This window comes from Rhinoraja longicauda, chromosome 23, assembly GCF_053455715.1.
Source record: "Rhinoraja longicauda isolate Sanriku21f chromosome 23, sRhiLon1.1, whole genome shotgun sequence".
NCBI lineage: Eukaryota > Metazoa > Chordata > Chondrichthyes > Rajiformes > Arhynchobatidae > Rhinoraja > Rhinoraja longicauda.
In genome coordinates, this window is record NC_135975.1 from 23,510,485 (window position 1) to 23,526,248 (window position 15,764).

The 15,764-nt window shown below is 47.1% G+C and overlaps 1 protein-coding gene across 1 annotated transcript in view; it reads right to left on the reverse strand.

The window, feature by feature from the left end:
• The window catches only part of ccdc87 (coiled-coil domain containing 87), a 41,536-nt gene extending 33,491 nt beyond the window's left edge, over nucleotides 1–8,045 (reverse strand). Inside the window, exons 1-5 of the mRNA XM_078419854.1 lie at nucleotides 7,860–8,045; nucleotides 7,413–7,652; nucleotides 5,221–5,416; nucleotides 3,845–3,993; nucleotides 2,313–2,563 (exon numbers count right to left, since the gene is read on the reverse strand). Of these exons, the coding sequence (XP_078275980.1) occupies nucleotides 2,313–2,563; nucleotides 3,845–3,993; nucleotides 5,221–5,404 (584 nt within the window). The 5' untranslated portion in view covers nucleotides 5,405–5,416; nucleotides 7,413–7,652; nucleotides 7,860–8,045. The remainder of the gene's footprint in view (nucleotides 1–2,312; nucleotides 2,564–3,844; nucleotides 3,994–5,220; nucleotides 5,417–7,412; nucleotides 7,653–7,859) is intronic.
• Nucleotides 8,046–15,764: the final 7,719 nt, after the last annotated feature.

Genomic DNA, 15,764 nt, shown 5'->3' on the forward strand with positions numbered 1-15,764 from the left:
TTCATTCACCCCTTCCACTCCTTCATTATTTCTCAGTTAACATCCATTTTTATATTCCTCTTCTCATAGGATTCTGTGTCCTTATTTCTAAACTAACCAGGTTAAGGCCTGCTGTCAAAATGTGAAGTTCTTGTTATTTCCGAGGCATAGATGGGATTCTTTCACCCCAGGATTTAGCCTGAAGTAAAATTTAGTTTAACTATGAGAATATTTAAAAGGTACAAATGGATTACATCATTTATACATGTTAACCCAAGGTATGGGAAAAATCACAGCATGTCAGTCAGCATCTGTGGAAAGGGAAATAGTGATAGTCAATCTTTTGAGTTTCATCAGAACTGGAGAGGGGTACAAGTTAGTTTTCAGTAGAAAAGGAGGGGAAGGGATATGTAGAACAAAGGGGATGTCTGTGCTAGTCCCAGTCACAATGGGTTTACAGCACATTCAGTTTCTTGATAGTGGGACCTGTCTGACAAGCCAAGCATATGAGTGAGACAAGAAGAACTGGACAACATGATATAAAAACAGAAAATGAAAAATTATGGAAAATCTAAGCAGGTCAAGCAGTATGTGTGGAGAAACAACCAGTTAACACCATTTAGTCTAGGTAGTGGTAAAGGTGGGGAAGGTGACAGGTGGAACAAATGATATATTTCTAATAAACCCAAGTCACGTGACAGGTGGAATCAGGTTAACATTGGGCAGTGGGCCAATGAATGGCAAATGGAGTTTAGTTCAGATAAGTGTGAGGTGTTTCATTTTGGGAAGTCAAACTGGGCCAGGACCTTCGCCGTGAATAGAAAGCCCCTGGAGTACATGCAGCGTCATAAGTAGATAGGGTGATGAAGTTGGCTTTTGGCTTATAGACCTTCATCAGTCAGGGAATTAAGTATAGAAGTCGGGACAGTTTTTCAAGACATTGACGAGGCTACACTTGAAGCATTGTATTCCAATAAAGCCAAGTCATGTGACAGGTGGAATCCTGAAGGCATATGCTATGCTAGCATTTATTTCAAGAAGGCTAGAATACAAAAACACGGGTGTAATGCTGAGGCTCTATAAGGCACTGGTCTAGCCACATTGTCTAGCCACATTTGAAGTATTGTGAGCAATTTTGGGCACCATATCTGAGAAGGATGTGTTGGCTCTGGAGAGGTCCAGAGGAGGTTTACAAGAATGATCCCAGGAATGAGAGTTAACATATGATGAGCGTTTGACGGCACTGGGCCTGTACTCGGTGGAATTCAGAAGGATGGGGTTGGACCTTATTGAAACTTAACGAATAGTGAAAGGCTTGGATAGAATAGATGTAGGGAGGATGTTTCCACTAGTGGGAGAGTCTAGGACTAGAGCTCATAGCCTCAGAATTAAAGGATGTTCCTTTAGGAAGGAATTTTGTTAGGTGATGAATCTGTGGAATTTTGTTAGGTGATGAATCTGTGGAATTCTTGGCCACAGAAGGCTGTGAAGACCGTCAATGGATATTTTAAAAGCAGAGATAGATAGATTCTTGATTAGTACGGGTGTCAGGAGTTATGGGGAAAAGTCAGGAGAATGGGGTTAGGAGGGAGAGATAGATCAACCATGATTGAATAGCGGAGCAGACTTGATGGGCCAAATGGCGTATTTCTACTCTAATCACTTATGACCTTAAAGACTAACTAGATTTCGAATTCTGTTGTTATCATCCACAACATGCAGAATTGCTAGTGAAAGTTAAGGGTTCTATTGTAACTCTTACTTATTTGAATTTTCACATAATGAAACGTTGTTTGGGAACCTAAACACTTCAACAACTGAAGAAGACCTGGAGTCATCAAGAAATTCATTTTGAAATTTAGAAGAAATGGCTTTACTCAGAGCATGAGTGAGAATGTGGAGGTTGTTACCAAGGAATGGTTATTGCAAATATTATGTACGTATTAAGAGAGGAGACTGGACAAGGAGGAAAAAGAAATTAACACTGTGTAGAAAGGAACTGCAGATGCTGGTATATATTGACAATAGACAAAAAACAAACTCAGCGGGTCAGGCAGCATCTCTGGAGAAAAAGGATGGGTGACGTTTCAGGTTGGGACCTCCTTCAGACACACTGATAGGCTTAGAGAGAGAAGTGATTGAGCACAGCACAAACCTCAGCATGGGACTGATTAGGCTGAATAGCTTGTTTCCATGCTGCATTTGCCTTGCAATTTAATACAAATCTATTGATTATGCACCTATTTTATATCAATCCATGTTGTTAACTTAATTTCCATAGACAGTTTCTTGAAAGAAAACTGAGAAGCAGAAAGGGATATTGCAAAACTTACAACTTCATGCAGTCATGAGTAAGCTGGGCCTTCAGTCTACTTAGGTTAGCCTCATCAGTGTAAACAGAGCGCTGTCTCACTCTGTCCACCATACGAAGATAGTGAAGGAATAGCTTTTCACACACTGTGATGATGTACGCTGTCATTCGTCGGTTAAGCTCTTTGTTCTCCGTTTTTGTCAAAGTTCTGTCATGAGAATGAAGTTTAAACTCCTCCCAGAGCATCTTAACGTCTGCTATAATGATTCCTCCCTAAAAATAGCAATTCCAGCTCAAAATTAGTAGACATAGAAATTAACCATTTTCCCATAAATAATACTGTACACAATTCAAATGGTTTTATTTTAAGTTATATTAAAAGTAGTTCCTTTCCAAAAGAGCAGTGAGTAGTTTTAGGTGCATTGTACTGACAGGTCCAACATTTTATCCTTGCACAATAATTTATTTATTTACAGATCTCAGTCACATAATCAGCTTTGCATTCTCTGCAGTGGCAGATTCTCAAACAAAACATTAAGTTTCTTCTCCTAAACATAAACAATGTTACGAGGAATTCATTTTGGGTTCAGCCTTGAGGCTCTCGAGTGGTCCATAGGCCTACCAACACTCACAATCTTGGAACTACCTCAAGCAACAATGGTATCATTTTTGATTAGGTCAGAGAGGTGAGGAGCTAAAGTTAGAAAACCAAAACACACTGATAAATGAAATCTTACATAATATCAAACATTAAGAAGTATGACGGGAGGATTGGTTCCATTATTTAAAAAGGGCGGCAGGGATAGGCTAGGTAGCTACTGCCAATCAGCATTGTGTTTGTGTTCGGGAAATTCTGCAGGATAAGATTTATGTGCATTTGAAAATGTAGGGCAATATCACCAATAATCCTGCTTGCTAACTTGATTATGTTTTTTGGCTAAGAAACCTGATGAAGGAAAGTGGTCTTAGGAATGAGCTTAGGGGGGGGGGGGGGGGGGCACTTGACAACATCCCACATGGCTGGTTGGCCCAAAAGATTAAGGCACATGATCTAAATGTGTCCAAAATTGGTTTACTGATAGGAGGCTGAAGGTAATGGTGGAACATTGCTTTCCGTTTGGAAGTCTTTGACCAGCGCTATACCACAGAGATCAGTGCTGGGATCTTTACTGTTTGTGATATATGTTGGATAGGAACACAGGGAGAATGTTTACTAAGTTTGCAGATGAGTTCACTAAAGTGGCAACACAGACAGATGTGCAGGTAAATGGGATGTGGAGATGGGCAAGAGGTTGGCATATGTACAGGGGGCTGAAGGGTCCATTTCTGTGCTGTGTGACTATGAAAATGAAAAATACTGAAAATCTGAAACTTATTGTGGATGGGAAACATACAACATGTTAATCATCACAAACAAGGACATTACACATCACATATCAGGCTCAATCTACTTCAGGGTTCTGATGGAAAGTAGTAGCCAAAAACATTTGGTGTTGTTAATTATCAGCCCTTTCACAAATTAAGTAAAACATCTCTTTAAAATAATTTACCTACCAGTTCTTGTTGGGCTTCTATAGAGACGGTTTCAACTTCTGATTTGGCAGCAATTCTTCTCTGAATCAATTGACAAAGATCTGAGACGGTTGTTGGGGCTATCTTCACGTCCTGATCAATAGGTGTTATTGGACGCTCCAGCTTTATTGCTTACAAACATAATTAATAATACATTCAGCTCAATTACCAAATCACTATGTACATTTTATATATATCCTTTTTTTTCATTTCAAATACTCGTATTACATCGTATTATTTTGAAGGTACTATGAAACAATGACATATTGTACTGCAGTTAGACACAAAATGCTGGAGTAACACAGTGGGACAGGCAACATTTCTGGAGAGAAGGAATGGGTGACATTTCGGGTCGAGACCCTTCTTCAGAGTGATGTCAGGGGAGTGGGCAGGACAAAGATAGAATGTAGTCAGAGACAGTAAGACTGATGGGAGAACTGGGGAGGGGGAGGGGATGGAGAGAGAGGGAAAGCAAGGGCTATTTGAAGTTAAAGAAGTCAAATGTTCATACCCCTGGGGTGTAGGCTACCCAAGCGAAATATGAGGTGCTGTTCCTCCAATTTACGCTGGGCCTCACTCTGACAATGGAGGAGGCCCAGGACAGAAAGGTCAGATTGGGAATGGGAGGGGGAGCTAAAGTGTTTAGCAACCGGGCGATCAGGTAGGTTAAGGCGGACTGAGCGGAGGTGTTCAGCGAAACAATCGTCGAGCCATATTATATAACATATTATACCGCCTTAACTAAACTGTTTTTTATTCAAGAAAAGAACTCTGCATACAAACATAGGACCCGATTTACCATACAAGAATGCAACTTAAACTTTGACATCCCTTTTCACTCGTTCTTTTCTAACATCTTCAAAACTTGATTCACAGTGGTCCCGGGTACCCCTTCTAATAAATCATTTCCTTTGAACAAGGAAAAAACATCACGGCATTCAGAAATGAATGCATACTCTCAGTTGGCCTGCAATTCATTTTAAAAAAAATATTGCTAACAATGTTAGTCATTGATTGGGCATTTTCCTAGACATTTCATCATTCAATCTCATATCTTCAACCCTGCTGAATTGCTGTCATGTTTTCAATATTACAGTGGCCACAGTACGCAAGATTTTCATTGGCCACAAAATGCTTTGGGATAGGTCAAAATCAAGAAAGGTGGTATATAAATGAAAATTGTTCATTTCCTGTCTCCTTCCTTCCTGCTGGATGAGGTTTTCTTCGTGTACTTCCAAAATATACTTCAAACACAATCACACACACTACTTTAATACAATTTTGATGCAATTCAATTATGAATTAACCACAACAAAAAAACATTATCGATGGTGCACAGAATTTTGTTTTGGAGGTACCTGGAATGTTCACAGCTTTGGTTTTGGGTGTGAACAAACTGATGGGATCAAGGAGGTCATTGTATCGCTGGTGTAGTTCCTTAGCTACTACAGTGCTTCTCATCGTAGAACATAAACCATTTCTATTTGGTAATCCGCTGCTTTCATTTTCCATAACTGCTATGTTAAAACCTTTAGTCATCATGGTAGGAAGTCACTGTAGAGAGGAAACATAACCAAAAAGTGCATTTCACATATAGCACAAATTCTACAAATTTAAAAATAATATTATACTGGACAAATAAATAATGGTTCAAATAACTTTGCATTCCCAAGAAATAACCAAAGCATCAAGGTGCACGAAGGCAGCTCACAAATGCAGAGACCTAGGTTTGCTCCGGACCTCAGGTGCTGTCTGTGTGAAGTTTGTATGTTCTCTCTGCAATTGCTTGGGTTTCCTGTGGGTGTTGCAGTTTCTTCCCTCATCCCAAAAAAAACATGCAGGTTTGTAGATGAATTGATCCCTGTCAAATTGGCCCTAGTGTGTAGGGAGTGGATGCGAAAGTCAGATAACATAAAGCTAGCGTGAGTGGATGATCAATGCTCAGGATGGAATCGGTGGGCCACAGCATTCATTTCCATCCTCTGCCTTTCAATCAATCAATTAACCTGTTTGATGCCAAATTATGATTCTTGCCTCTCCTCCCATTGGTCCAGATGGAAAGGGCAAGGGGGTAAGAGAGTGGAAGGAAAAGAAGGGCAGGATAGTGAGAGAAATGGGTGCACGTCAGGGTGGATGGGGCACAGGAAAGAGAGTGCAGGGAGGAAAGGTATGTGTTCAGTTTTGGTTACCCTGTTATGGGAAACATATTTTTAAACTAGAAAGGATACACAGAAGCTTTGAGGATGTTGCCAGGACTCGAGGGCCTGAGGTATAGAGAGAGGTTGAGCAGGCTAACACTTTATTCCTTGGAGTGCAGGAGGATGAGGGGATAACCCTATAGTGGTTTCCAAGATCATGAGAGAATTAGATAGAGTAAATGCAGTCTTTTACCCAGAATAGAGAAATCAAGAACCAGAGGACAAAGGTTTAAGGTGGGGGGAAAGATTTAATAGGAACCCGTGGGGTGACTTTTTTTCCCCCCACAAAGGGTAGTAGGTACATATCACAACATTTAAGAAACATTTGGACAGTCACATGAAAAAGAAAGGTTTGGTGGGATATGGGCCTAATGGAGGCAGGTGGACACAAAGAGTTGGGGCAATTCAGCTGGTCAGGCAGTATCTCTGGAGAAAAAGGGTAGGTGAGGTTTCGTGTTGGGAAACCTTCTTCAGGCAGGTGGGACTAGTGTAGAAGGGGCAAGCTGTGTGGCTGGGCAATTTGGGGCCAAATGCCTGGTTTCCACACTGAACAACACTTATGACTCCATTACAGAAGAAGGCAGCTGTGCGTGTCTTTGGATTTATTTAAACAGTCATTCCTAATGAGGCAGATTGACATGTACCTTCTCCAATCTGGTCTATTGCATTTGATGCTTATGTTGAGGCCTCCTCTGCATTGGTGAGACCAAGCATAGACTAAGTGATCACACATGCACTGTCTGCAACAGCCCCATCCTGAACTTCCAGTTACATGTTATTTCAACTCCCCTTCCCATTCCAAACAGCCAGTCCTGCCACTTTTCCACTGTCATGGTGAGAACAAAAGCAAACTACAAGAGCAACACCTCAAATCCACTTGGGTATCTAAATCAAATGATTAATATCACTAAATTTTCTGATTTCAGGTAACCCACCCCATGTTCTTTTCCCACTCTCACGAGCTCACCCAGATTCTCTCTACTGTTGTTCAACTTTTCTATTCCTCTCACCTTGTTAACAAGACTCCTTACCATCCCTACCTGGTTCGATCAGCTCATCACCCTTACACCTTAGTTCACTCATCATCTTTTCAAGAGAGAGTTAGACATAGCTCTTAGGACTAACGAAATCAAGGGATATGGGGACAAAGCAGGAACCGGGTACTGATTTTGGATGATCAGCCATGATCATATTGAATGGCAGTGCTGGTTCGAAGGGCTGAATGGCCTACTCCTGCACCTATATTCTGTGTTTCTATACACCCTATATCTAGCTCTGCCTATCACTTACCAGCATTGGTCTCACCCCACCCTCTCCCTTCGATATGCTGGATATCTTCCCTGGACACTTACAATCCTGATACAGGATTTCCAACTGAAAGGTTGAGCATTCCTTTGCCCCGCCCACAGGTGCTGTTCCAAGGTGAGTTCTTCCAGTTGCTTGTTTTTGGCTCCACATTCCAGCAACTGCAGTCTCTGGTGTCTTTCTCAATTGAGGATTCCGTGATGTGAATAATATACACAGGCTTCATTATCACCATTGACAAGTCATGAGTAAAAACGCTGCACAACGATGCTGGTTAATTCCCCCACCTGAGCAATAAAACAAGAAACATTAGCTCTGATTTCAAAACAAACCTTCCAATTACCACACAGAGTAACAGATAGAGAAGGTTGCCCGGCTTCCAGCTTGCTGTCCCTACACCAGAGCCAAAGAGGGTACCCAGGTTGCAGCGAGTTGAGCAGCAACATCCCCTCCCCATGCACATCTCCCCCGCCGTACTTCTTCAGATTACTCACACCGCTTTCAGGCACATCTTCCTCCGCACCCCATTGTCCGCAGAACGGCGGAAGGATCCCGGCGCGCCGCCAAGCCTGGTTGCCGGGAGACCGCGATACACGGAACTCGGCGAGGGCGTGGCAGCTCCCACCGCGCCCGCGTCGTGCATCAGCCCCCACCGCGTCCGCGTCCACGTCGTGCATCAGCCCCCACCGCGTCCGCATCTTGCATCAGCCCCCACCGCGTCCGCATTTGCATCAGCCCCCACCGCGTCCGCGTGACTCAGTCAATGCAAACCTGGACCCAATTGGTGGAGCCCAGATGCTCCACACTCTCAGTCTCCTCCACATTGAGGAGCCGCCTCCTCCTCCTCCTTCCCAATGCCCAGGCATCTCCACCCCCCTGGTCCAGAGCAAGATCCAAGACAGTTCTTTAAATCGCACAGCGCTGAAACGACCCCCCTTTGGCTCACCTGGTCTCTGCTGATTGCCTACATTAATCCCTTATCCCTCTACTCCTTTCCAGCTGTCCAAATTACATTCTTCCCTGCTCTGGCATCTCGTTTTATAATCTCACCACCCTTGTGTGGAAAAGCATGCTCAGATCCCTCATATTCCCTTTAAATTTCTCACCTTACACCAGTGCAAGGAACTGCAGATGCAGAATGACACAAAGTGCTGGAGTAACTCAGCAAGTTAGGCAGCATCTCTGAAGAACATAGATAGGCGATGTTTCTGGTTGAGACCCTTCTCAAATTGACCTAAAGGTGGGCAGATTTGTTCCTTTGCCGAGGTAGGATTAGGGTTGTGCAGAACCTGATGATTGCAGGGAAGTAGGTGCTCCTGAACCTGGTGGTGTGGTACTTAAGGCTTCTGTACCTCCTGTCAGTGCCAGCGAGAAGCGGGCACAGCCCAGACGATGGGGATCCTTGATGTTAGATCCCACCTTCTTTTAATTTTAGTTTTAGAGATACAGAGCAGAAACAAGTCCGCACCGACCAGCGATCCCCGCATATTAACACTATCCTCCACACTAGGAACATTTTGCCAAGCCAATTAACCTACAAACCTGTACGTCTTTGGAGTGTGGGGGAAATTAAAGATCTCAGGGAAAACCCATGCAGGTCACAAGGAGAACGTACAAACTCCGTACACAGATAGCACCCGTAGTTTTTTTTAAAGCTTTTTTTGTTTGTTGGAGTATTCGGTGCCATGCTGAATTCCATTATCCTGAGAAATCAGAGGCATCGATGCACCTTTTTGATTACTGTTAGGCCCAGGACAGGACAACTGAGAGATTACTGCCCAAAAATTTGAAGCTGCTCTCTCCACTACCAACCCATCAATGAACACCCTCTTTCATTTTGCCATTTTGGCCCACTGAACCCAAGCTAGCTCACAGAGCAAACCAATTCCACCCACTAATTTTCCCTGTAACCTAATCTCCACCCATTTTTTAAAAATCATTTTCCCCCTACTACCCCCTTTTCCCCAAGATACAACTATTCACCCACACACATACTGCAATCTATAGTGTCCAATTTGTCTACCAGCATAACTTTAGGATGTAACATACAGGAGGAATCCTATGTTGTCACTGGAACAAAGTGTAAATCCCACACTGATTCAATCCTGAAATCTGGGCCCCTAAATGTCTAGTGGATTCAGGATTCAAGATTCAAGATAGCTTTATTGTCATCCAAATTGGACGAAATTCAGTCACCCACAGTCCAACAACAAAAGCATCAAAATAGGCATTAAAATTACACAACCCCCAAAAGAAACATCCATCAAGAAAACATCCATCACAGTGAGTCTCCTCCAGTCCTCTCCTCACTGTGATGGAAGGCCACAATGTCTTTTCCCTTCTCCTGCTGTCCTCTCCCGCGGTCAGGTTGTTGTGGTTGCAGGCCGCGCTACTGTGCCCCCTATTTCCCCTTCTAGATACTATCTCACATCAACATTAACCAGAAATGGACATCAATTTTCACAAAGTGTACTGATGATACTCCACCACCATCTCTCTTTGCACTTGTAGTATCCCTCAATTGTCAGGTTAGGGTTGTCAACATCCAGCATTAGATTAGCATATGTCTACTGAATAATTATTTGGAAGAGCAAAGCAAACTTCTTCAATATCAATCACAACCTCTCTTCTCTCCATCTCCATCGACTCCATCTCTCTGTTAAAGACTATTCATAACTGTCATCTTGGATAGAATTCCACACCTTCTAACCATGCTGATGTCACAAATAAAGTGGATTTAATTTTAATCTTCCATACAGGGGATGTTCTATTATTGATGAATAATACTTCTGGTCTTGCTGGGCCCTGTTAAAATAATGTATTTAATATGTAATAATATTTACACATTCAATTCTTCAAAGGTTCTGTGAAATTTCGACAAGCAGGTAAACAAAGAGAATAAAAATGAAACCAATACCCACCCCCGAGTATTTTCTGAACTATATGAAATAAATTATAGCCACTGTATTTTGAGTTGCTTTGTTTGTGGTCTTTCTATCATAAACAGTTCTATGGGCACCAAGATCTCAGTTCACATTTAAGTGCATCTCAATTCTGTTCTGTAAGATTTGAGAAGTTTTCCCTCATTTGGAAAGCAACACAAAACCAAAGAGCTGCAGTTTGGACATTTTAAACGAGAGACTGGGGCTGATAGCGGAGAAAGGCTGCGGTCAGATTAACAAAGGATGTCACAATCCGTGGGTCCTAAAATGGCCGCAGGACCTCGTGACAAGCCACAAAAAGTAAAAACCTTACAACCCAGTCTCTAGGTTTCTGCAAAGCCACGGCCAGAACAAAGGATGGGTATTGGCCATGCAGAAACCTACGAAACCAGGTCGGAGTCCAGACACTGGGGCGCTGACATCAGCATACTCACAATGCCCCAAGCCGACCTAAACAGTTCATCTCGTTGAGGGGGCACAATAGCCCATAGAAAACTACCTGGTAGGTGATGGGAAACCAGTTAACACCCATCACCTCACAACGAAATACCAATTAGCACCGTCTGGCCATCCCCGGTATCCCCGAACATAAGCGCAGATCAGAAGAAAAACTCATACATATCTTTTTGAACAAAGAGATTCCAAGATCTGGCGGGAGATAGGACGGGTCAGAAATAGTATAACTGGCCACTATTTTTGGGTGAAAAAGTTAAGTCAAGAAGCGCAGAGAAAACTGGGTTCGAAGTCAATTGAAGTCGAGAAGAGAGTCGGAAGGAAGTCAAACGAATACAGGAGGAAGAAACGATTAGGAAAGACCCTCCAGATGGAGGGAGAACCCCCAAGAGTTTTTGCGGCGCGACTGTGGACAGTATATCAGAGCAGTTGCCCGCACGTCCCCGCGCGGGATGACCTGGCCGGGAATGGGAGAGCACAGTGGCTCCGATGCTTGGTGTCAAACAGCCTGGCAGCCGTCAGGAAACAGGCGAAAGCCTGGTTTGATCCCACAAATAGCACGGAGGAGGCAGTTTTAGACCGTCTCACGGTAGGGTATAGAAATACCCGGAGTACGACCACCCGGTTAGTAAAAGGGAAGGTGCACGTAGCGGAGGCTACTGCACCGGCCCAAAAGGGGTGGCGACAGGAGGGTAACCCTACCACACAGTCCAAGTGTTTTAAGTGCGGTAAGGTGGGGCACTGGCGAAAAGATTGCAGGGTCCACATTAAGGAAGATAGGGTTGGCACCACCCAGCGAGCCGATGTCCCAGTTAAGCCCGAGATCATCGAGATGATGATCGAGGTGATGCGGTCCCTCATGACAGCACAGGGGAAGGTGGCAGTCGCTACCGGCTCCCCGGGTACGGGAGGGACACTGGACATTCCCCAATGACATCAGCCCGCACAGCCCGCCTATCTGTGTCCTCTCCGCTACGATGCGTGGAAGAGGCCGCTTGTGGAGATGGTAGTGGAGAGGCAAAGGGGCAATTATCTGTTGGACACGGGGGCTTCATGCACCGTGGTCCACACAGAGGAACCCTTTGACTCTCCCCTGTCCACAGGGGTCCCTTTCGCACTGGCGGGGTTCACGGGGAAGGAACAGGCTGGCGCGTGTTCCATCCCGCTGTCCGTTCATTTGGGGACACTCCATACCACATGGGAGTGTATCCTGATGAAGTGGACAGAAGGGGGTGGGATGGGGGTCATTGGTTCCGATTTTCTAGTAAGCCATGGGATCCTCATGGACTTACGGAACCACTGCCTTTGGGTGGACAAGGGCGGTAAAGGGGAAATAATAGTGATTAGGGGAAAGGAGGGGAAAGGGACTCTGTGCACCATGAAGCCGCCCGAGGGTTACGATCTCGAGCGCATGGTGGCAGAGGTCCCGGCCGAACTACAAGAGTGTGTGGGAAGCAACCTGAACGCGTTTGCGACCCACAAACACGATTGTGGTAGGGTAGTGGGGTTCGAGGTCAGAATAGACGGGGACCCCATGATCAGACCCCAGAGGCAGTACAATTTCCCCAAGGAGGCAGAACCCGATTTGGAGATAGCCATATCTTCACTGGTGCAGCAGGGCGTACTGAGGCCGATAGCCACACACGTAAACTCTCCATTGTGGCCGGTTAGGAAACCGGATAACTCATGGAGGGCTATGGTGGACTACCGGGTCCTCAACAGTAACATCCCCGCCTGCGCACCCACGGTGGCAGCAGTTGCTGACCTCATCGGAAGTATCCCAGCATCCGCGACCACGTTCACGGTGCTGGATATTTCAAATGGGTTTTGGTCCATTCCGCTACGGCGGGAGGACCAGTACAAGTTTGCCTTTACTTTTAAAGGGCAACAGTATACCTGGAACTGCTTACCACAGGGTTTCCACAACAGCCCCAGCATTTTTCACCAATGTATGGCGGATAGCCTGAGGGAGTTTAGCCAGCGCCACCAGGTCGTGCAGTATGTGGACGACCTCCTTTTGTTCACAGACACAAAGGAGGAGCACGGTCCACTGCTGACCGAGTTGTTGGAGCTGCTGGCTAGGAAGAGTTTTAAAATAAATCCGAAAAAGGCACGGATCGGTCTGCCAGAAGTAAAATTCTTGGGTCTGACCATCCGCGCCGGGGAAAGGGCCATAGATCAGGCTAGGAGGGAGTCTGTGCAGGAGTTGCCAATTCCCTTTACAATCACGGGTGTGAGGTCTTTCCTGGGACTGACCGGGTATTGCAGAGACTTCATCGAGGACTACGCGGCCACCGCAGCCCCGCTACTCCGACTCCTACACAAGGGAGTGGAGTGGGCTTGGGATGAGGGTTGCCAGGCCGCGTTCGAGAAGTTGAAGGGGGATCTGCAAACCGCACCAGCCTTAGGAGCCATAGATGGGGAGAAAGGGTTTTCTCTGGAGGTGGCAGCCAGTGGGGACAGCCTGAGTGCCGTGCTGCTGCAGGAACGGCACGGTAGGCTGCGACCAGTGGTGTACTCCTCCAGGGTGCTTACCGATGTGGAGAGGAGTTTCTCCAATTGCGAGAGGCACCTTTTAGCCACGCATTAGGCTGTGAAGAGGGCTTTAATCTTCACAGGAACCTCTCCAATCACTCTCCTCACCCATCACACACCCACCCAGATGCTTTTGGATGGAAGGATCAAGGATGGGACTGTCAGCAGCGCCCGCATCGCGCGCTGGACCCTCCTCCTTACACAGATGAATCTAAAAATTGAAAGTCTGTGCGAGCCAAAGCTCGCGGCAAATTTAATATATCCCGGAACGGCCCATCGGTGTTCCGTGGAGGGGGTCTGGGACGTCGACATAGGTCTACGGGCTGGGATCCATCCCACAGGCCAGGAGATCTATGTGGACGGCTCCAGTACAGTGTCAGCTGGCGAACGACTCACGGGGTGTGGAGTTTATGACCCCAAGGCAGGCATTGCCTTGGCAATTAAGCTCCCCAGTCTCATGAGCGCACAGCAGGCCGAGCTGTCCGCGGTGGCGTACGTTATCACCCACCCAGAGAGGTTCCCAACCCCGTACACGATCTGCTCGGACAGTATGTTCACCTGCAATTCGTGTACAGAGTACCTGGCCATCTGGTCCCGTCGCGGATACACTTCCTCAGACGGGAGGCCTTTAACTGTTAAACCCCTGCTAGAGCAGATTTTAGCAGCAGTAGGGAAGAAAGGGGAGGTTTACATCCATAAGGTAAAGGCTCATTCCGCCACAGAGCCCCAGTGGGAGGGCAACAAGCAGGCGGACGCCCTGGCCAAGGAGGGCGCCCGCAGTGGCATTTTTTGGGACCCCTATGGGCACAGGCAGATAGCAGCGATCCAGGGTAAGGAGGGTAACGTCGGGACCCCAAAGGTCACATTGCCTCTGGACCTGAGGACCGTCCAAGCTCAGGATCCTGCTTTAAAAGCCGTCCTCAGAGCAGTTAGCGAGGGCAAGCAGGTAGAGGGTCTCTACGGTAAGGAGACCCTCTCTGTAAAAGAAGGCATGCTCTTCCATGCCGAACAGTGGGTTGTGCCACAGCAGCACAGGAGGGAGTTCCTCCAGCTGGCACATGAGGGTCCAGGGGCAGGGCACCCCGGACCGGAGGTTACGTGGCAGCGGGTAGAGCAGGCGGGATGGTGGCCGGGGCTTAGGGACGAGGTCCGTGAGTTCTGTGCCAGCTGCCTCGTCTGTGCTGCCAATAACCCAGACCCCCAGAAAAGGAAAGTGCCCATGGGACACGTCAGGAGGGTGGAGGGACCATGGCAGTCGATCCAGATCGACTACATCGGGCCCTTGCCCACCACCCAAGGAGGCTATAAGTACTGCCTCGTCCTCATTGACGTGTTCACAAAGTGGGTGGAGGCTTTCCCCTGTAAAGCAGCTACGGCACTGGGTACTGCTAAGATCCTGGTCCGGGAGGTGTTCTCACGGTGGGGGCTCCCTCGTTTTGTGGAGTCCAACCAAGGGAGTCATTTCACAGGGCAGGTAATGCAGAACACCCTCATGCTCCTGGGCATTGAGGGGAAGTGGCACGTAGCCCACAATCCCCAGTCATCAGGGATTGTGGAGCGCATGAACAGGACACTGAAAGAAAGGCTGAGGAAGGAGGCTACGGGCTCGCCCCAAAAATGGGCGGAGGTCCTGCCTCTAGTCCTCATGGGGATCAGGGCCAGCCAGTCTAAGAGCACGGGATATTCCCCGCACGAGCTGATGACTGGCAGGGTTATGCGCACTCCCACCCATGTTCTGGCCCCGGTGCTCACGGAGGATCAGCTCGAAGAGGTTAAGAGGGACAGGTTTGTCCAGAACCTCTTCGAACATCTAAAGCAGGTCCACAGGCAGGCGGCTGGGAACATGGGAAGGCAGCACCTGGGCAACAAGCTGTTGCTGGAGCCGCGCAAGCTGCAGGAGCGGGAGGTAGGAGAACTAGTGATGGTTCGGAACTACGCTAGGGTAGGTAGTTTCGAACCACTCTACACGGAGCCCTACAGCATTGTAGATAAAGCCAGCCCCATGGTCTACGCCGTGAAGATGCCCCGGCGGAGTAAGTGGTTCCATGTCAATCAATGTAAATTGTACAGGCCGGGAGCACAGGGGTCAACCACAGGGGCCAGCCCTGTGAGTGGGGACTCAGAGCCACGAATGAGGCAGGCCACGCAGACAGGTAAGGTTGCCTGCGTGAGGGGGGAGGACATTCTCCAGGAATGGAGAGTCTCGCGTTTTGGGTGGGATTCGGACGAGGAAGAGCCTGATCAGCTCGACCAGGGGCTGGATCCCATTATGGAGGAAGAGGAGTCGGAGGGGGACGACAGTAACGTCCCCGACTCAAGCACCAGGAAGGCGGGGGTAGCGAGCGAAGGCTCACCACCTGTAGATACAGGTAGAGTGAGGCCGGATGCCGCGGGTATACCCAGCACCAAGGGGGCAGAGCTGGATGAGGCGGGGCCAGGGTCGGCAGCTGCGGGGGGTACCCGAGCTGC